General features: G+C 45.4%; 2 protein-coding genes across 2 annotated transcripts; one reads left to right on the plus strand and one right to left on the minus strand.

The window, feature by feature from the left end:
* The first annotated feature begins 354 nt into the window (after window positions 1-354).
* LOC117429319 (28S rRNA (cytosine-C(5))-methyltransferase-like) lies at window positions 355-7,623 on the plus strand. The gene is made up of 10 exons (XM_034048672.3): window positions 355-845; window positions 1,256-1,375; window positions 1,973-2,141; window positions 2,692-2,800; window positions 3,048-3,186; window positions 3,451-3,566; window positions 3,697-3,875; window positions 4,465-4,678; window positions 5,111-5,257; window positions 5,762-7,623. The coding sequence occupies exons 1-10, from the start codon at window positions 753-755 to the stop codon at window positions 5,916-5,918; spliced, it is 1,443 nt and encodes a 480-aa protein (XP_033904563.2). The 5' UTR covers window positions 355-752; the 3' UTR covers window positions 5,919-7,623.
* On the minus strand, window positions 6,976-20,027 carry LOC117429249 (nuclear envelope pore membrane protein POM 121-like). Its single transcript, XM_034048551.3, has 13 exons — window positions 19,415-20,027; window positions 17,676-17,891; window positions 17,207-17,377; window positions 16,794-16,874; window positions 16,434-16,605; window positions 15,881-15,972; window positions 15,652-15,722; window positions 14,787-14,923; window positions 14,506-14,605; window positions 13,766-14,146; window positions 11,834-13,309; window positions 10,534-10,641; window positions 6,976-10,250 (listed from the first exon to the last, which is right to left on the minus strand). The coding sequence occupies exons 1-13, from the start codon at window positions 19,957-19,959 to the stop codon at window positions 10,156-10,158; spliced, it is 3,645 nt and encodes a 1,214-aa protein (XP_033904442.2). The 5' UTR covers window positions 19,960-20,027; the 3' UTR covers window positions 6,976-10,155.
* Between the last annotated feature and the right edge of the window lie 1,977 nt (window positions 20,028-22,004).

Raw genomic sequence — 22,004 nt, forward strand, 5'->3', positions numbered from 1 at the left:
AAAAAAAAAAAGCCGGGCGCCGGAACGCGCACGTATCTCTTTTCTTTGGAACGTGCGCGTTGCTGCGAGCGTACGTGTTGGCATAACAACGGTATCAGTCAGTTACAATTACAGTCAGTATTGTGCCAATGGCTGACATAATTGACATTAAATAAAAATAAAATAAAAATGACATTAACAAAAAATATAAGAGATTGTTAAGGGCCTGAATGACATTAGGATAATAAAAAGGGTAGCCATAGCCAAAAATGTGTTGTTGTCGCTGATAACCCGTTTTTACTAACTAAAATATCCATATTGACATTTTCCATACAGTACAATAAGTATGTACACTTAAAAACACATTCCACGCTCGTATCATAGTGACAGTGTAAACCAACACATACGACTACAGTAGTTGTTTCGTTTTAACAGCTAAGCAAATATCCTCAAGATTGCCAGATAACAAAAGATTGCTTTCTTATTTATTTATTTTTCCCACTACCTATATTCAGTGCTAGCATCTGTTTAATTTTAATACCAAGAACATCCAAAAAGCGTACAACTTCCTTCACAGTTACCGTAAACTGCCGTCAGAGGTCGCACAGTAATGTTTCACCGCAGCCCGTCAGTGTGTTTGGGTAGGGCGACCACGTGGGTTCTGTAACTGCGCTGTTTGGAAGCGGTGATCGGCTGGACATGTGCATGACTTTTGCTCCATGTTAATTGTGTTTAAAACCTCCAATGTAAATTATATCGTCAAGTAAGCAGCCATGGTTTTGTACGTGAAAGCAGCGGAGATCCTCGATAAGATCGAGAACAAGGAGGGCGCTATTAAGACTCTCGTGTATAACAGTAAGTTTCAGGTAAGTTGCATTCACAGACAGTGTTTTCTGTATGCGTTTCTATCGGCAAACACGTTAACTTACACGCTGTACTAATTACAGCAACGCGGTTATCTAGTGTTCCTGTCCGCTTGTTGTATTAAGTTTATCTGTCGGACCAGAAGAATTGCAAAATCATTCTGGTACGTTTGACCTGTCGCGAGTATATTGAGTCGTTTCTTTTCTTTAGAGAAACGGGGCTACATTTACAGTACCAGAATGCACTGAGGTGTGAGTTTAAAAAGTTGATCTGGATAAACCAGTTATGCATTAATACCGACGAGCGTGTTACCGACAGTCTGTGTGCTGTCCTGCCTGAGTGAGACTGAGAGGAGTCCAGAGCAGCAGATCGCAGGACAGTGAACCTGTGACAGTGCCGTGTCTCCCCACAGAATATCAAGCAGCTGTACGCCTTGGTGTGCGAGACGCTGAAGTACTCCAAGATCCTGGAGGAGATCATCACCAGCACAGGCCTGCTGAAGCAGAACAAACTCAAGATGAACGTGGCCAAGGTAGAGCTCATCCACATCATCATTATTATCATTTGAACCATGTGCCACAACCCTGTCCAAGTGGAAACAGAATGCCACAGAGCTGAATGAATTATAACTGCGCCCTGATTTCTTCATGGAAGTTTGTGGTTAACCTCAGCAACACTTTGCCAGAATGGTTTACAGAGTCATCACTTAGATTGTGAATAAATAAATCCATTTGGAAGTGAAGCAAGCGTCTACTGTTAGCCCACAATTAAAGCCTGTAAGATCTTCTCTCAAGCTTGATCATACATGCTTACATACGTACTGCAACTAATTAAAGAGCTTGGAAGCGTGGCAGTCACTCCAACACAGTGATAACTGAGTATCTCAGTTACAAAGTAGTTGGAATTCCATTTTATGGAATGTTTCTGTACAGAGCTGACATCACACGCAATGCTTGAGGTGGCACCATTGAAGCAAAGTGTTGCGCTAACAATTATTTCAACTGCAGTCAGCTTTTGTTTGATGAGGGGCACCCCTCCCTTGGAGAGTAGTATTCAGTTCATTTATGATATTGGTTTGATTAACCCTATCAGTCTGTCACACACCTCTCTCCTGTATTGCCTATCCCAGGTGCTGGTGTACGACCTCCTGATTGGCAGGGGGGTGAAGTGTGGGGGGAGCTGGAAGGCTCTGATCATGAAGCACCGTGCGAGGCTGCAGGCAGCCCTGGCCAGGCTCAAGATCAAGAGGAAGGTCAGCCGCAACGAGGACCTGCTCCCCAAAGCCAGCCAGGCTCAAGGTACGCTGGAGTCCACTGGAGATGGTTAGCTACTGCGGAGTCAGTCAGCATGGTTAGGAAGGGAATCAGATTCAGGGTACCACTGAACTTAGGAGATGGATTGCTCATTAAATCCTTAAAGAGGAGGATCTTTTCAGGGATATTTTGTGAGCAAGTAGTCTGAGAGAAGTTATCCAGCAACAAACTCCCCATCCCCTGTTGTACTGCTTTCCTAGAGAAAGGAGCACATTTCAGGGGACTATTCCACTTGTGAGATGTCTTGCTGATTAAATTAGTTAGAGGATTATCTATTCAGAGATTCCAGGGTATTTAGTAAGTAAGTGAGGAAACACAATCCCCAGGCCCTGGTCTTGCTGTAAATCATTTGCTGCTTCCAGACTTTTGAACCCAGCTGTACCTCAGTGAGATTCACAGTCTTTTGTAGAACATGTGGAGGGTTGTGCTCCTGCATTAGCAGAGCCTGGCGTGCCAGACAGATTGCAGCGTCAGTGCAGAGAGCGGGGCTGTTGTGTGAGTGAGAGATTCCAGTCTCGTCCTCTTCCTCTGGCAGGGAAGCAGCCGCCTCGCTACGCTCGGGTCAACACTCTCAAGACCAGCCAGGAGGACGTGATCGACTACCTGAAGAGAGAGGGCTACACCTACCTGGGGCGAGCGAGCAGGTAGACGCGGCGCGGGGGGGGCAGGGCATGCTTTCCTACCCATAAGGGTTTGTTAGAATCCCAGTACATGTTGTGTATAGATGTTATCCTGTGCATAGAACACAGCTTAACTAAAATGTAACAGTAGTTCATGACATCTCTTATAATAATAATAATGAGACATCAGACCTATTAACATATATCTCAAGGCAATCTTATGCAGAGAGGGAGCTGTTTGTTCAATGAAAGCGCTGCTGTTTGATTGCAGTCTGGCGGAGTTGCAGCAGCTGTCGGGAAAGCGGTTTTATTGTGACCTGCATCTCCCAGGACTCCTGGTCTTCCCGGCCAAGACTGACCTCCACGCACACTTTCTGTACCAGGCGGGACACATCATTCTGCAGGACAAGGTGAGGGGCGGGCCAGAGAGGAATGGATCTGTGATGTGGGGCACACTTTGTTAATGCTTGTCTGCCCAATCGGAGGTTTCAGTGTAATGATCTAAACGGTGGCGGAGATATATATAAACTCTGTATGTAATGTTTAGATCATTCAGATAGACCCACTGACTTCTCATAGAAACATTTGTCTAATTGTATGAGCAAGTTTCTCTTTTAGTACTATAGGAATGTTTGTGTTTGTAGTTCTCAGTAATTTGTCCTGTGTCGTTGCAGGCCAGCTGCCTCCCAGCGTTCCTCCTGAACCCCCCTGCTGGGGCCCATGTGATTGATGCCTGCGCCGCCCCGGGGAACAAGACCAGCCACCTGGCCGCTGTGCTGGGGAACCGGGGGTAGGGGAGGGCAGGGGGTTCACTTCGACTTGGGTGGCTGTGCTGCTTCTCAACTCCAGTTCAAGGTTTTCTTTTATATTTAACCCTAATAAAGCAGAAAATTGAACAGTTTCCTCTCTTCTCTCGCCAGGAAGCTGTTTGCCTTCGACCTTGACCCCAAGCGCCTGTCCACTATGAGCACCCTGCTCCTCAGAGCTGGGGTCACCTGTCATGAGCTGGCCAATCAGGACTTCCTGACGCTGAACCCAGAGGACCCCAAATACAGCCAGGTGGAGTATATCCTGCTGGACCCCTCATGCAGCGGCTCAGGTAAACACACGCACACACGCTGCAATCCGAACTGCGCTGCATTCACAAACACAAAATCCAGGGATGAAATGTAAAAGGGAACCTGAGCATTCTCAAACACTGCTAAAACAGATCCAGTAAGGAATACAGAATGCAGTCAAATACATTTTTAATATCTCAGAGTGGATTCAGTTGTTAGGGTTAGGGTAGTAACCTGTAGAGAAAAGTAGAGAAAAAAACTCAAAACATTTGGAGCTATTTAGCCTTTAATCAAGGTCAGAAAATCACAGGGTCTATTTGACTGATCAACAGTGGAGTATCTTAATATCTCAACGGTATAAATTAGGGACCTTTCTGATTGGTTCAGTTTTTTTTTTTTTTTGCAGCTGTTTTTGTCCCGTTGGTTTTCGGTAAAATCAAAATGAAAGTTTAAAACCGGACTGCGTTTGTGCAGCCAGTAGAACGGGACCTAGCGTTATTACACACATACGTCTTAACTGTGACAAATCAGCTCAATACAGTGTTATTGTAACATAAGACTCTTCCTTTAAGCCGCTGTATTAGATCCACAGTTTAGATGAGTGCCTGTGTGATTCCCTCTCCCTTGCAGGTATGGTGGGCCGCATGAACGAGCTCACAGACTCCCCTGGCGCCGTGCCTGCGCAGCGGCTGCAGTCTCTGGCTGCGTTCCAGCTGCGCTGCCTGAACCACGCCCTGTGCTTCCCGCGGCTGCAGCGCCTCATCTACTCCACCTGCTCGGTGCACGAGGAGGAGAACGAGGGCGTGGTGCGGGCCTGCCTGCGGGAGCACCGCCGCAGCTTCAGGTAACCACCAGCAGGGGGCGTGGGGCTTCAAAAACCGTTTCATCATTGGTGTCCTTGAAACTGAAGATAGTTTTGTTCATCACTTCTACTCATAATGGGAACAAACAGACCTTGAACACTAAATCAAAAGATCAGGTAGATTTAGAAACAATCTAATCAGAAAGGATCACACCTATCACGGTCCTCAATCTGGTAGTTATGAAATGCACGTTTCTAACCCTGGAAGATATTCAAAAGATAGACATTTAGTGAAATCTTAGACGAGACGTCTTTATCAGTCACATTGAGTCATCAGAGTGCCAGGTTTCTTTTAGGTACTTCTGAAACAATCGTAGCAGAAGCTGCCAGAGGATCAGCAGTGTGAAATTTCTGCCCCCGCAGTGGGGCACATACCATCTGGATTTTGCTCTGTAATTTGCGTTGCCTCCTCAGACTGGTCCCTGTTCTGCCGAGCTGGCCGGAGCGAGGTCAGGCGCCCCTGACTCAGTGTCTGCGCGCAAGCCCTGGGGAGACCCTCACCAACGGCTTCTTCGTGGCCATGCTAGAGAGGAGGAGCCCTGGGGAGCAGGAGGATGAGCTGTGAGTACCACTTACACATCAAACAACCACGGCACAATCTAGACAAAGCAAATGCATTTCAAAGCTGCGTTACCAGGGTTTCCAATTATTCTCCCCGTCCTGAATTTGTATCTGCCTCTTTTCACTGCCTCCTTTATTTTTTAGTTCAGCTCCTAAGCAGTTTTCATAAGTCATCTAGTAAAAGCACTGCCACGAGTCACGCGTTCGGATTGTGGAAACATTGTCAGAGGATAGTTCACCCACCTGGGCAGGCTGCTCCCTCATCGCCTCGGTTCACACCTTGGTAACCTCCATGTCTTAGATAGCAGCGATAAGCCACTCAGTTGGGCATTTCAGATGGAGCAGAGCAATAGTAGAATTGAAAACACTGAAGGCCATTTCTTCTATACTGGTATTAAAAAGCTCTCTTGGTTGGACACACTGTTACCTAGAATGGAGGCACTTTTCTTGGTTTAATTGACCAGTAAGAGCTACGGATTGCTGATGTTTTTTTTTCCCCTCTAGAACTTCCGACGAAGATGTGATATCATTTCCTGCCAACAGTGATGTGGAAGCAGAATCACATGACCCCAGCCCCTTGGAGGCAGAGCCTGCCCCCACAGCTTCCAAGAAGAAGAGAAAAAAGAGGAAGAAGAAACCCAAGCAGCAGCAGGAGAATTGAAGAGAGAGAGAGATGTCACTCCCCATTACTGCAGTTTAGTGACAGCCCCTCGGTATCCCTGGAACATGTATAGCAGAGACCCGTACACACAGTGCACTACCTTGAACAGCGCTGTTGAATTGTGATGCCCACTCCTCAGCACAGTTAAGGTCTTGATGACCTACTCTGTGTAAGTTTAGGCTTCTTGATTATTTAACATGCTGGTGATTTCGGTCACGGTTACCTATTTCAGTGTACCGACATCACAGCTATTGCAGGCGAGGTCTTTGGAACCACTTGCCCAAATGTGATGAAATGTTGCTTTGAACTCTTATGAATGACAGGACGATAATGCGGTTCTACTATTTTGATAGACGCAATTTGGCAGGAGAAATATACCATTATGTTAATATTCATATTTGTAAGTATGCTGCTTCAATAAAAAAAAAAAAAAGTTTGCTATGAAACATGCAGTAGTCCACTGACTTCAGCAGTTGGCTTTGAATCACAGGAGATGAACCACACAGTAGTGTTAATTTGTGTAGATGACCTATTTTCTCATGGTTCTAAACCACTAAGGAACGGGGATCACCGATTAGCTGACCTGATGAAGGCACGGCTGTGTGGTGTTCAGGGTGGGGTAGTTAGGGGAGCGCAGCTTTGAACATTGAGGCACTTCCTCTGCCATGCTGGTTTAGAGTCCTGCTTTCCAGTGGCTGCTCTCTGGCCATATTGACAGAAGGAGACAAAAGTGTGATTTACCTACCCTTTAAAAGGTCGTACAGTGTTTTAGACGTGCACTTCCTATAGTGTGTGTGGAATGTGCTGCTACATCACATCAATCAGGAGAGAGAGAATCGACTTTCTGAGCTGGGTGGAAACCCGGCCATAGTCATTCTAAAAGGCAGGGTCTGGTTTAATATTTTCTCTTTTGTTACACCAGATGGGAATACTGTATACAAAAAAATAAATAAATCAAGCAAACCAGTACACACTTTACTCCATTACCCATTCACATGTTCTACTTATAAACAGAGAAATCCCTACTTAAATAAACCAGACATCAGCAATGTAATAATCACAGTTTTGTTTCCTTTAATTTAAAACCATTTCAATGTAATGACGACATAATGAGCAGAGAAAGAGAATATCTTACACAAGCCAGGTCTGCACGCATTCACTCACTCCCCATTTCCACAGAGTCCAACAGCAACGATAGTACTGATCTTTATTTTGAGGAAAGAACATGAATAAGGACACACACACACACACAGATAGAGGTTCGGTCAGTAACAGAAACAGCACGACCTTACAGCATTCACCCTGAGGGAATCCAGCCTTTAACCAATGAAGTACCGCAGTGTCAAGCAGAGAGCTTTCCAAACCACCACTACTGTGACAGCTGGGTCAGACCCGGGCAGCAACTGAGGAAGGGCTTGCTAAACAAATAGTAGTTTGCTATGTAGAGCCATATCCATTATTTATTTATTTTATTTTATTTTATTTATAAAACAAATCTCCAATCCTCCCACCAAACCACCAGTTTAAGGAAGTCATTTTCTTGCTCTCTTAAAGTGAAAACATATCTGGATTAGAAGATGGTTCCCTTACACATTCTGATTAAACAAACCACGGCCACACATCACAACATTGTCACCTTTCAGATTAGACACTTTTTCTATTTACAAAAACTACATACATTTGGGGAAAAAAAAAAAAAAGACAAGAAATCGCGACAAAAAGAACCCAACATTTCAAGATGCCAACTGGGGGGCTGAATCCATTTTTTTGGGGAAACCATATTCCGAATCTCAGCCCTGATCTCAGACACCAGTGGTTAAATGCTGCAGACCATTTGTGCTCATTCACATTGAAATATATAAAAATCTACAGACTTCTCCACAACTACCAAAAGGAAAATGCCAAACTAAAAATCAACATTCTAGCTCCTGTAAACATCTCCCCTCAATGAACCAAGCTTGAAGGAACTCCACAAGGCAATCTGTTTTAATATAAAAATAGAGCTTTCTTTTTTTTTTTTTTGTATGTTTTTGTTGCCTGAATTGAAAGTTTTGTCAATCATCCCCCACACACATTCATAACAGCAGGCGGCTAGCCCACCCCGAGGCAGGGTCGCTTCTGTTTGACAGCTACCCAAAGGAACACATTTATATAACAAAAAAAAAACAAACAACTGACAAACTAGAATGTATTTAATACTGTCAACTACTGCGTAAAGCACAGACCCAAGGCAATACACGGTCTAATGCAAAAACCATTTAAAAAAGGCTGTTCCTGTATCGTTCACTGATGTTATGGGAGGACAATAGTGGAAAAGTAACAAAATCCATGAATAAATATATGAACACTGATACCAACAGACCGATTTCTACTTTATTAGGAATAAAACACACAAGATAGTTTAAATGTTCCACATACGGTGAGACAGGTGACTAATACCATCAACATTCATTTGTCAAATTCAAAGTGAAAGACGAGCCTCCCTCTATTCTATAAATCACACCTCGCTGTAAATAAAGTAAATTCCTGTCCTCGTTGCCATTTCGTTCAGACGCGTTTTGTCTGCTTAAATATATTATTTATTTTTGCAGAGAATAAAAAGTTGCCACTCAGCACCAGAGCTACAGAATCTCATCAGATAATCGTACTCTCAGATTCACTCCCAGATTCCCCTCCCCTGCCCTGCCCTTAGTAAAATCAGATCCGGCACTACCAATATGCCGTCATTCGTCACAACTTTCCTCCAAACTCGATTCACTGAGGGACTCAAAAACAATATAAAAAACACAAACATTTTAAAAGTAGTAGTAAGAATCAAGTGTTTTGATACAAAAACACTGAATTTAAGAAAAAAAAAAAAGGGAGACAAAAAAGGGGCTATCCCAGTTTTAAAGGCACAGGATTAACTCCGTACTGAGAATGTTCCCAGCAAATTCATTTTACTTAACATGGCCAACTTCCGCTTCCCAGGTAACGCTTTTTATTGGTCTGCAATATACTGTCTACATCTCCTTTAAAAACACACAGCGGTACATAAAAGCATCTCTCACTGAAGTACCAAAAACGAAGACTCCATTCTTATATTAATCCAGGTGGGGGCCAAGTTAGCGATTCTAGACGAGGATGTACTGCGATTCCTCTGTGATCCGCTTAAACCACAAGAGTGCCGCCCCAACCCAGCCCTCAAACCACTGGAACAGATTAGTGGGGTTTTCCTGTATCGGGGAGCAGTATGCCCTCAATTCAGAAGCAAAAACAGCTTTATCCATCAATTAGCAGGTGTGCTGGAATTAAATAGGAAACTTTAAAGATAATCCCTGTGCATTTAAACCATGGGAACACCCGTACAGGGGGCATAGGAAATAATATACAGGTATACAGGAGGTAGTCAACCACAGTAAAGCAGTGCATTACAGGACTCACAGAAAGTAATGAGGACAAGGTTTTGTTTTTTTAAATGCTGTATAAAGGCTAACAATTGCATAGCTGCTGGCCACAACAGAATAGGCTACTTTTGCTACACAACTTCTTACCTCACAAAATAAAAAGGACACGCAGCGATGACTCCAGCAGAATAGCCCATAACGATGTGCCCACCACTCTGCCGTGCCGTCCCATCCCAGACTGAGCTGGAGACACAAATTGAGAGCGTGGAGGCTTTGGCACCCAGATCAGATCACAACATTAGCTCAAACCCCAACCAGATTACCTCCTCAGCCATAAACACTTGCTCACGACATCCCAGTGCCTAAACCAGAGTAAGACTGAGGACTCTGGCTTCGACATCTTTATACACATTTGAAAACAAATCAAAGCATTACAAACAGCAAGAGCAGAGAGAAGTGCCTGTGCAAGTGAGAAGAGTAACAAACGAACCAGTGCTGCACCCAAAAAAAAAAAAAAAAAAAAAAAAGAGGAAGAGCCACAGGGAGCAGGTATGTACAGAGTCCAGTATTGGGATGGTTTATTCAAGTAAAATTGGGATTCGCTGTTGCTGTTTGTTTTTCTGTTTGTTGCCTTCAGACCACAAGAACCCAAAACACTGCAAGGAACAGTTTAAAAAAAAAAAAAAAAAAAGAAAACCCAAGATAAAAGACGGGCTGACGTCCCATCGGAGTCCCAGCTCTCTGCAGGGTGTGATCTGAACGGAGAGCCGGGGTGGGGTGGGGTGGGGTAGTGGGGCTCTCGTCTGCGGAGGGAACCCTGTCACCCAGGCAGGGTTCAGCTCGTCTCGACTCTACTTCTTGCGAGTGTGCTGGCGCCGAGCCATCAGCCTCTGCCTGCCAGAAGGTTTGGAACCTGCACCGATGGAGAAGGAAGGGGTGGGGGACCCTGTGGGACAAACAAGCAGCAGGTTGTTTATGCATTGCACATTGGATCAGTGGTGCAGCGATACATTGAGGTCGCAATGCGCAGGATATGTATTGGTTGTGGGTTACTTTACATGAAAATAATTGACAGTCCATTTTGATAGGCCATTCATACGAGAAGGTTATTTCAAACAAGAACAATTTGGTGGATTAAATACCAGACCACACAAGTCTTATTTTGTAGTATTAACTGGTATGTATTTATCTATATGCAGACCATTCTGTTCCAGCGCAGGTTCACTTACCGAAGGGGGAGGGTGCGATGCCGCTGTAGTTTGGGGCTGGGGTTGCAGGGCTCCCAAAAGGGATGGGGCCTCCGGGGGTACTCTGCCCAAAAGCAGGGCTTGCACTTCCTAAGGGAAGAAAAAATGATATATATATATATATATATATATATATAAAAAAAACTTAAATCAATAGATTCATGCACTGCATAGGCTCAGATAGTTTCATGTGCCGACAAACATGGATTGGCTTTAATGAATTGAGTTAACTACTCATTTTATTTCTGCATTTTGATAAGATCCAATCCAATTATCAGCACATACTTCACCTAAACATGCTTCCCCTGCCACTGAAAATCACTAAACTCCTCCAGCCTGTTCACTAGACCGTTTTGGAATTCCTCCAGTAGAGCTCTTATTGTATTTTTTCTGAGTATGCATGCTTTGACAGACAATAGATAAGCCTGCTTCTCGTAGCCCCAAATATGCAGCAAAGGCAGAACTCCCAGAGGAACAGTCACTTACCCACTAGAACGAGAACCCCTTTCAGCCATCTTCCACCAACAGTACGGTCATACAGACAGTGCTGTTCATCCAACCTTTTTACACAGGAGTAACCAGAACGGCTCCTGTCTGTTTAAAAGTGTCACAGAGGGTGTCTGCACATCTAACGTGCACTGGAAAGCAAAGCAGACTTAAACCAAATGCAAACCTACCTGGCTAAAGTGTTGCACTGCAATGGCGAAACACAGGCGTAAAACCCTGCCCATGAAGTCTTCAGACGGAGAAAGAGTAAACAGCCTTCAAGCAGTGCTGTGTTTTTATTATTAGGCAGCGTGTAGACAAAGCAGGAATTTAAGTTGCTGCATATTTTACTAGTTGGATTTCGCTGTCCAACCACAACCACCCCCCAGATTACAAGCAGAGCTCTGGCAGCAAGGCAGACAGTATTACTGGACACTTACCAGCACCAAAATTTAAATTCGGAGTTCCAAAGTTGAACCCTGGGGAAAACGCAACAGTTGTTAACAGGGTGGCCACAGGAATAGAAGTAGATTTTCACCGTTATAAAGCCAAAAGTGCTACTGATGCCATAATTACACAGAGGGCAACGCAATGATTTAATGACACGTGTTTTTACCTCATTACCATTGCCTCTCAATTTCCCCATTTCGGTTTTAGACTAACTCTAATGAAGCCACTTCTCCCCTGTCACAACACTCTACGTTTGCTTTCTGGGTTACAGGTATAATACCTCAGCTGAACCTTAAAGTCCCTGCAATGCAGAAAGCTACAGTACAGGGTGCACGATAACACTCACCTCCGAAGGCAGGCTTACTCTCCATGGAAGAGTTGGCAGCCGGAGCAGGAGCCGCAAACGCGTTGCCGAAGTTGAAGCCGGCAGTGCTGGGCTTGGGTGCTGTGCTCTGCCTTGCCGAGGGGGCAGGGAAGGCGCTGGCTGCTGAGCTCGACTGGGCTGCTGCTCCAAAGGAGAAGCCGGCAGTGGCGGCGGGGACGGTGCTTCCGAACGCAGAGGGGGCAGCCGCGTTAGCGGACGTGGTTTGGGTACTGGAGCCGAAAGCCGGGGTCGCACTAGAGGAGGTGTTGGTACCGAATGAGAATCCAGTGGAGGTGTTGCCAAACGCTGGCATGCTGGGGGTCCCAAAGGTAGAGGCTGCCGTGGTTGTCTGGCCTCCAAAGCTGAAGGTAGTGGCCGCGGCGCTACCCCCAAAGGGGAAGGGCGCAACTGCTGCCGGCTGAGCGGCTGGAACAGTAGAGGCGCTGCCAAACAGGGTGGGGTTCGTGGTGGCCCCCATCCCTCCAAAGGGGGCGGCTGTTCCTGCAGAGGAAGTGGCCGCACTGAAGGTCACAGGCGCTGTATTGCCAAAGGAGAAGGTGGCTTTGTTTGCCGGTGCAGCTGTGGTGGCAGGGGCTGGTGCGGCGGTGCCAAAGCCACCAAAAGCCCCACTGGCTGCAGTCTGGTTATTAAGGGTTTGTCCGAAGGCAAATGTCACCTGGGGTGCCGGCGCCGTGACTGCCGGTGCGGCTGTGCTGCTAGCTGCTGCCGGCTGCTTGCCGAATTGAAAACCCGCAGTGGAGTTAAGCGTGGTGGTTGCAGCGCCAAACTGGAAGGACTGGGTGGCTCCGGCTGAGGTTGTTGCATTACTGCTGCCGGTGGTGACGGTACTTATTGGGTTTGCCCCAAAACTGAAGTTGGGCTTGGCTGGCAATTCAGCAGTGGGAGGCGGTGCGGTCGTGGTGGAGAGTCCGCCGAAAACAGTGCTGCTTCCTGCCGCGGACGCCTTCGCCGACGGTTGCCCAAAAGCGCTGCCAGTGCTGGCGGTTCCAAAGACTGATTTGAAGATTGGGGCTGCTGAGCTACTGGCAGGTGCTGATACTGGGGCAGGCTGACTAGCTGCTGGATCCCCAAAGACAGGCTTAAAGGCAGAGAAAGCCTGAGTGCTACTGGATGCTGCTGCTGTGGTGGTGGAGGAGGTGGAGGTGGAGGAGGAAGAGGGTGCTGTGGAATGCCCCATGCTTGAGAGTCCAAAGGTCATGCCCCTGGCTGCTGCAGTGCTGCTCTCTGGCAGGACCTGGCTGAACACAGAGGACAGGATGGAGCTGGCAGGTTGGCTGGACAGGGGGGCCGGCTGGGGAGCCAGCGCAGAGGGGAAACACGTGCTGGGCTGGGGCTTGACAGTTGCAATGCTTGTTAGAGTTGATCCCGGAGCAGCAGAGGTACTGAGCAGAGACAGCAGGAGAGTCTTGGCAGAATCTGTGGTTGTAGCAGGAGGAGCTGTGAACACAATGGGGAGTCAAACCAGAGTAGGGAAACCAAGACCAAGGAACAAGAACAAAACACATGAAGCATGTTATAACCACACCCCACCGGCCAAATTTACTATATTTTTCCATAGTTCAGCTTTGCAGACTCTACTTCAGAGTGCAGTGCCTTTTGCAATTTGGGCAAAAACAAAAATATAATCATTTACTAATTCAAGGAGTACATGCAAAAAAACTGTGCATGAAGACCTTGATAATTCTGTTCCTCTGTAGTGTAAAGACAGCGAGTAACAGTAGCACTGAGAGGTTATAAAACAAGGTGTTCTTTCTAACTAAAACAGAAATGGATTATACAGATTATAGTTTACACCTGTGCAGCTGGTAATTTAAACCAGGTGAATTGTAGAAGGTAATCATAAACAGTAAAACTAGTTTAGCTCATGCTGTATAGTTCTGAATTGATACTGACCAGCAGCAGCAGCAGCCGTCGTTGTGGTGGCTGGGGTGTTCTGCATTTTCCTCAGTGAATCCAGCAGTGGATTGGGACTGGGCTGGCTCCCAGCTGGCAGGGCGCTTGGCAGCATGGTGACTGTGCCTGTAGAGGTGGTGGTGGCTGTGGCAGAGGCAGATGCAATGACAGAGTTCAGCAGCGTGCCTGTGGGGGCGGTTGCTGCACTGCTAGAGCTGGGCGACGGACTGGTAATGCCCGTGACAGTGGAACTGGGCGCGGTGGCAGTGCTGGAGCTCAGGAGCAGGCTGGCAATGGCAGAGGGGGTTGGGCCCAAACTGGAGGTTGTAGTCGGTGTAAACGAAGCCACAGACTGGGAAGAGGGCGTCGATTTGGAAGGCTCTTAAAAGAAAAAACACAAGAATCTACAGTCAGAGTGGTTACCGATCACAAAATCAAGCCAATAACACAGATTTCAGATGTACTCGTGCACATATCAATTTCCAAAAACACAGCAAGTCTGAACATAAAAACACCCAGATTGATGATAAAATATCATAGCCAGCTACTGAACAATGTATTATTTTTTTTTTTTAACTGGGCGTTTGCCAATGTTAAAATGGCACAACCAAAGCATATTGTGTTACGAGAAAGCTTTGAATGTCAACACAATGAGTAAGATGGTGATGAGACACACACCCCTCTGATTTCTTCAGAAAAGTAAAGGTTTTTAAAAGCCAGTTTGAAGTTCCTGAACTCACCAATTTCCTCCAGAACCTTTTTGATCCTGTTGAGGGCAGCCTTCTTCTCGGAGTCCAGGTCACTGGCGGTGATGGTGTATCCAAGCTCGGGTGGTGGGGGCTGCAGGGAGGCACAGGAGGTGACGGGTTTAGTTCATTCCAGTTGATAATCATATAAAAGCAGTAGGGATACACCTGAATGTGCCAAATTCACAAAAGCAGCATAGGGATCAAATCACAATAATGTAATTATGTAATTAAACTCAAAATAAAAAAAAAAGGGGGCGCAGGTTCTTTCTCACCAGGGTGATCTGGTCAGCCCTCCGGCTGGACACCAGGGGGATCTTGCGCTTGCGTTTCCCATGGGCCCCTGCAGAGGGAGGGGTGGAGCAGGAGGAGGAGGAGGCGGCTGTCTGGTTCAGCAGCGGAGACAGCTTCTCTGTTCAGGCAAACAAACCACAGGATCAATGCAGGGCCAAGGACGGGCTAGACATGGAATGAGCTTGGAGTTATTCCTGCTTCGGAAGGAGATTCATTTCCCTGGTGGCGCTGACACAGCAGAGGTACACTACACTTCAGAGTACACACAGCTACAGAAATGATTTTCAATTATGGTAAAACTTGGATAAGCCATGTTTTATTGTGTAGAGGGGGGATACCATGTAACCTGTCCACTGTAAGCATGTGGTGACAAGGTGAATTCTAATTTTCATTACCAGAGTAGCTGTTATTTACTTTATACTAACACTGGACTCGGCTTTCAACAAGATCAAATGAGATTGTAGTGGTGGGGACCAACCAAGAAGTCAGTGCAGTATCACTGCAGTATATAATACATGAGCATTCGGTGGCTTTCCTACTGGACCAGTGTTGATGGCTGAAGTGTAATGCTGGCTCCAGGGATCAGCCTATTTGCAGCCTCCCTGGTGCATCAGCACACACAGCAATTACATTTAAGAGACTATCGCCAACAGACACGGTTATTAAATGCATTATATTAGTCTCTTGCAATGGACAGGATGGAATTCACACGTGTCTTCAATGCCTTTCGATATCTTAAATGTATTGTGACAGGATGTTTACTGTAGTGGCTCGAGTGATCTTTATACATGTATTGTAAAAAAAAAAAAATTCCATACAACTGACAAAGAGTGTAACCAGTCTCACTTGCGAGTTGCTCGGGTGTCCGGTCCGACTTCACTGGAGTAGAGGTGCTAGAATGATAGCTGTTCTCTTCCCTGCACGACAAACACAAAAACAAGGCATACTGTGAACACAGCAACTAGTAAACCAGATACAATGTATAAATTAGGATACAAAAGGCCACAAGAATTAGTTTCCAGAAACAATTAAATTTGAGAAATGTACAAGATTAAAATGGAAGCCGGAGTTATACCTGGGTTTTTTGGGTGATCTTTCAGGAGTCTGAGATCGAGAGGAGCCTGGGCTGGACAAGGGGGACATGTTGAGGGCTGAAATCTTCCTCAGCTGAAAACATAGGAATCACTGTTAGAGAAGCAACACAGGACCGGGTGGCAGCAGTCCTTAAACCACAATACGCTGGACCAAAATGATGTTTTAACCAAACTTATCCTGCTAGCAAGCATCTTACATGGTAGGTAAGGTAAAAAAACTGAAGTTACATGTGTCAAAGTATCACAACGCTCGGAGCATGAAACTCCTAGCAAAAAAACAGACTTGAAATACATCACTTCTGTGTCCATACAGAAGTCTACATTTTATCAATAAAAAAACATAAGCAATATTATCCTAACTATAGATCTGTATAGGGCACAGAACCTCTCAGCTGATGTAAAGAGCAGATACTGCACCTCCTCCTACTCCCATTCGTATACCATAATTTACCCAAGTATACAATTATGTTTCAAACAAACAGTTCCTGGCGTGTGTGTGTGTATATATTATATGGCCACACCCCTGCCATTTACCTGTGAGATTCCCTGGGTGGAGCTGTAGGAGCTGTGGATGGGGTTGCGCACCGAGCCAGGTACTCCACTGGGGGCAGTGCAGTTGAGGGAGCTGATGGAGGATGTCCTGGATCTCTTCATTAAGGGGTCCTCCACGATGAGGGAGTTCGCACTCCGCTTCAGGGTCCCGGGTCTGGGGGGGTGAGGAGAGGAGAGGAGAGAGAGGTGTTCAAGTATTCTTTGACTACTGAAGCATTCCATTGTCCAGTGCCAAGAACCAGAACTGAACAGAGATCACAAGTGAATTTGACTGCATTTTGGAGATTATTTTGGAGAATCCAGGTGCAATAACTGGAACAGTTAAGTGGCGTTCAGACTTACTTGGGAACCAGCAAGGATGGAGCCCCGTTGGCCAGCAGAGGTTCAAAGGCAGAGTGCGCGCTTCCACTACTGTCATGACGCCTGAAACACAAGACACATATAAACACGACCATTCCAGCGTACGAGATAGCAGCTTAAAACCGATTCAGAAATGATTCCCGACGAACCAATTGCATTTGACCAACTTCTCCTCAATTATGGAATTTAATCCACTCACTTCTACACTTTAAATGCATTTATTAGGAAGCACGTTTAGTTTCTAAGTAACCCAGCTTTTGGTGAAATATTAACTATTGTAGAGATTTACAATGTCATGCAAAAATAAAATTCAACTGTAGTCATATTCCAGCTTTCAATGACGGGACGCATCTGTCCTCCCATTCAAAACAGAGACCCCCTTATTTGTTCTTTACCTCCTTTTCTTCTCTTGTCCAGCAGAATAGCACCTCTCCTCCTCTTCATCTGCCACTCTCTTCCGGCTCTCTCTCAACGCACTCAGGACCGTCTCCTTTGAACACGGGTCTGTAGAACCAGCAGCCGCCACTGGAGACAGGGAAGCCACTGGGGGGGGCAGGTGTTCAAAGCTGAAAGAGGAACAGTTACCATCAATACACATATAAGCGATATAGGAAGAGACTTTTATACAGAACACAGCCCCACATTCGGACTGAAACAGGATTTGTTTACACTAGGTGACGTTCAAGCAGTTCCTACGACACTCTGATTTCATTTTGTTGCTTGAACTTTGCTTGGGGAAAATTACTTAAAAAGATCACCTAAAACATTTACAAAACAAAACGCTTAATATGGAAACATGTGTTTCCGCTCACTCACAAAACACAGCCTAAATAAAAACCTGGACCGCGAGACAAAAACCCTTACAGAGGTGAGTGAACACTGCCCGAATCCGGCCGGGCGATCTTGACCGTCACGGGGCTGTGCACCATGGAGGAGTTGCGGGACGACAGGACGTTCTTCTTGCGATAGCCGTCCCACTGGACAGAGGGCAGCACGCCCACGGAGGAGTACCCCGTCTGCTGGATGGGGTAGCACCGCTGTGGGGTCACACTGAACCTGCGGGATGCATTCATAGACTCCCTACGAGAGAGAGAGAGAGAAAAGGAGATGGGTAAATCATATACCAGACAGTTATTGGTAACTTTAAACACAGAGATAATATACAATACTAGTAAAAGACACCCTTTGTAAAATATTATACAAATGTGTAACAGGATATCTTTTTCTTGTTAAACAGTTTATAGTATCCCTCTTGGGGATAGCGTGGAGCTGGGCTATGCACTGGAATTGACTGCAGAATGTACAGGTAGTGGACAAAAAAATGGAAACAAAGTAAAGTCACTTAATAGGGTGTTGGGCCACTATGATATCCCGCTCTGTGGAGTTCTCGGCGGACCGTTTTTGATGAAACTGGCTGCTCGCGCCCCAGGTTGAAATTTGCAGTCAATTGATCTGCAGTTGCTCGTCTGTTTTGCGTTGCACTTCGAATTAATGCACGGATATCACAATCCTGGAGTATGCGCTTCCGCCCACTGTTGCCCTTTGCTGATGATGTCTTTCCCTCGGAGTACCATGCCGACATCACCTCAGACACCATTGCTCGTGAAACATCAGCACGTTGAGCTGTCTTGGTCACTGAAGCTCCTGCCAAACGCGCCCCAACAATCGCCCCTCTTTCAAAGTCACTGAGGTCTCCTCTTGCAGCCATGCTAGTCATAATTATAGGCAACCAGGCCTGTCCAGCATTTTTATACATGACCCTAAGCATGCTGGGATGTTATTTGCTTAATTAACGCATGAGCCACACTTGTGTGGAAGCCCTTGCTTTCAATATACTTGGTGTCCCTCATTTACCCAGGTGTTTCCATTTTTTTGTCCACTACCTGTTGATGCTTGTCTATGTGTTCAAACTTAAAATACCTTCTTTAGCAAAAGTTATTGATCGTTTTCTGATTAAAACTTAATTTAGACATTTTTTAGCACAAGTTACTGCATCATATCCGGGGGGCTACCTGTATGTAAATGTACATGCTAACCTAGCATTAGTCAAGGAACGGGGTGGCACAATTGTACGCGAGTGACAGCGTTAAGTTAATTTGCAATAGCTTTTTCATGAGTTTATTTTATTGGCACTGGATGTTTAAATAATGACAACACGCAACCATTACAAGCAACGAAAACAAAAAAGTAGAGGGGTAGACATTAACCAACAACTGAAACGCACATGCATATTCCTATAATACAGAGGTTCAGATTACTGTGCTGTTCACTGCAACCTAAACGCAAAAGCCAGCTGTCTTTCGACCAGAGAACTTACTCAAAGTTACGCGGTGGTGTGTTCCCGCAAAGGGGTTGGTTTGAATCGCATAGCTACTCCCACCAATTCAAATCTTGGAGGGAACTTTTCGTTTCGTTACTAACAAATAAAGCGTCAACAAAACATCAATGTGCCACTCAATAAAATCAATACAGTACCCGGAATGCAAAAAAAAAACACAAAAGGCAGATGTCTACACTCCCTTTGAAGCAACCTTTTCGTACACCACAATGCAATAGTGAGTCACACGCGTCTATTCCCTCCGCACACGGAGTGCGGTACTTACCCGAATGACAGCCTCTTGTTCGGGGTCTGCACGATGTGGTTGGGCCGAGCCAGCCTCTCCCGAAGCTCGCGTGTCCCTCCGATGGGCCTCCCATGAGCTCCGGCAGCCGAGGGGCTTTCAGGCTTTGCAAGGTAACTCCCCATCAGTAAATCCCGGGGGCTGAACAACAATGACCCGCTGCTTTCGTCTCGTTCTGCCTCCTTCCTCCTCTCCCAACGCCTGTCCCCACTGTACACCACCGACTGCCAGGAATCTCCTATGAAACGACCACGAGTGCCCCTATTGCTAGCCTTTCCTGGAGAGGAAACACCGTTTGCAGGTTTCCCGGGGAACCAGCGCCTGATAGCCGGGGGGATTATTAGGTGAGGCCGAGGATGATGGCCTAGTCTGCTTTGTTGGGACAGACCGCTAGTTTGACAAAATAAAGCTGCACATACAACCCCGATAATAAACAAGATGTAAAGAAACGTCGATATAAAGTAGAGGGCTAGTCCGAGGATCGCCACAGAGACGAGCGCGATCAGCCGCTTCTCTCTGGGATACATTGCGGCACCGCGCCGCCGGAGGACTTTAATATCCCACAATTCCGCCCGAGCCCACAAGGTGCTGGACGAGGGGGCGAGGCACAATGCGTGCACGTCAGGTGGAGTGACAGGAACGAGCACGTCGGGTATGTGCGCGCACATATTTCCTTAAAGGCGTGAGATAAGGTGGACGTGTTAGTTATTATTATTATTATTATTATTATTATTATTATTATTATTATTATATTTCTTAGCAGACGCCCTTATCCAGGGCGACGTACAATTATTACAAGATATCACATTATTTTTACATACAATTACCCATTTATATAGTTTTCTTTTTGGTTTTTTTTTTTTTTACTGGAGCAATATAGGTAACCTGCTTGCTCAAGGGTACACCAGCAGCCCGAACCTTTACTCCACACAGCATAACGTCACATGCTCCTTTTTATATGTTGTATAATAAATTATAGTCTATTTATTTTTTGTGGGGACCACACAAAATCTGAGGCCCCGGGCTGTAGCCCCCAAAGTCCCTGCATTAATCTAGCACAGCACGTCAGGTGGGAAGAATTATGAAGCAAAAACAGTATATGAAATGTTTACATTTACAGAACCGCTTGCAGTGCAGAAAAACAAGTTCATTAACCAGAAAAAACAAAAAAACATTATGCCACCATGTCCTTGAATTGTTTGGACATTTTCTGACTTTTAAACTAGACAGTATTTGATAACAAACTTTAAATATTTACTCAAAAGCGAGCAGTGACGTTTCTAATCATGAACTGCAAAATATCTGTGTGTGTGCATGAGTGTTTTAAATTATAAAATACTGAGCAACCTACACAATAAAGACACTAGACACTGGGCAAAGTCAAACTGTGGCACTGTCTCTAGCCTTTTTACTTCTTCAGTTCAAGTAAGGAGCTATCAAGTTGCTATTTTTTGCAGATATGGGAAACAACCAGTGTGATCCCTCTCCAGGAATTGATTCACTGTATTATACAGCAGAGTCCAATGGTATTACTCCAGATGCATCTATAGACGAGATGTTTTTGGATTACCTGGGTCTAAATTCCTCGGTTGTGCTTCAGCAGCACTACGAGACTGTACAAAGCTCTTTTGATCTACAAGAAACACAGCTGAAAGCTTACATAACAGATGTCTTAACTGTATTAGGCCAGGCTGCTAAAATAACTAATGGCAGTGTGGGGTTTGTGGCTTTGGTCTATCCTTAATCATTGACATTGTGTCTCATGAGTTAAAACAGCAGCACGTGGTAGATGTGAAAGATCAGATCCGCAGCATCTTCGCAGAGGAGAAAGTATCTGAGATTGGAAACCTGGTGGCTAAGTATCTCAAATGAGTCCAGCTGCACCTGGATAATCCAGATCTTCTGGGAGACAACACCCTTCACTACGAGGTACTGCTGAGTTTACAACTGACCAGGGTGGAGAAATCCATCTTAAAGGATGGGCACATGAACGAAAAGGCTTTAAAGTACTGGTTCAATGGAGCTGCAGTGCACAGCCTCATGCTAATCCAGCTTGTCAGAATGGGGAAAGTTAGAAAAACTGCAGCAGTCACTGCCAGCCAACTTTACAATGATCAGTTACCAGGCTTGCTGAACAGCTACAGAGACTACCTACTGAAGACACTCGATGTTGGAAGTAGATCACAATTATGTGGTCCATATAACTGGAATTGTAAAACAATATTTGGATATATAAAATTTGAGAACTCAGTTGCCAGTCACGAGATATATTTTGGTAGTTGCGAGACGGAGGCTGTCAAAAAAAGTATCGTCGACCAAATCATGGAATCGCAACAGATTCGTAATGCTAGAGAATTCTTTAAGAAGACCAGCGAAAATATGGACAAACTGATCAACCAAAAGGGAGATTTTCAAATAAGTGAGTCGCCATTAAAAAAAAAGAGATGATCAAATCCCACGTTTATTAATGGCAGCAATGCAAACACCATATAACTGAATCAGCATCCTAATAAAGTAAGAATAAAACACATTTTAATCATGTCATTAGAATTGTGTTAAGCATTAATAGCAA

The sequence above is a fragment of the Acipenser ruthenus genome, chromosome 24, assembly GCF_902713425.1.
Source record: "Acipenser ruthenus chromosome 24, fAciRut3.2 maternal haplotype, whole genome shotgun sequence".
Lineage (NCBI taxonomy): Eukaryota > Metazoa > Chordata > Actinopteri > Acipenseriformes > Acipenseridae > Acipenser > Acipenser ruthenus.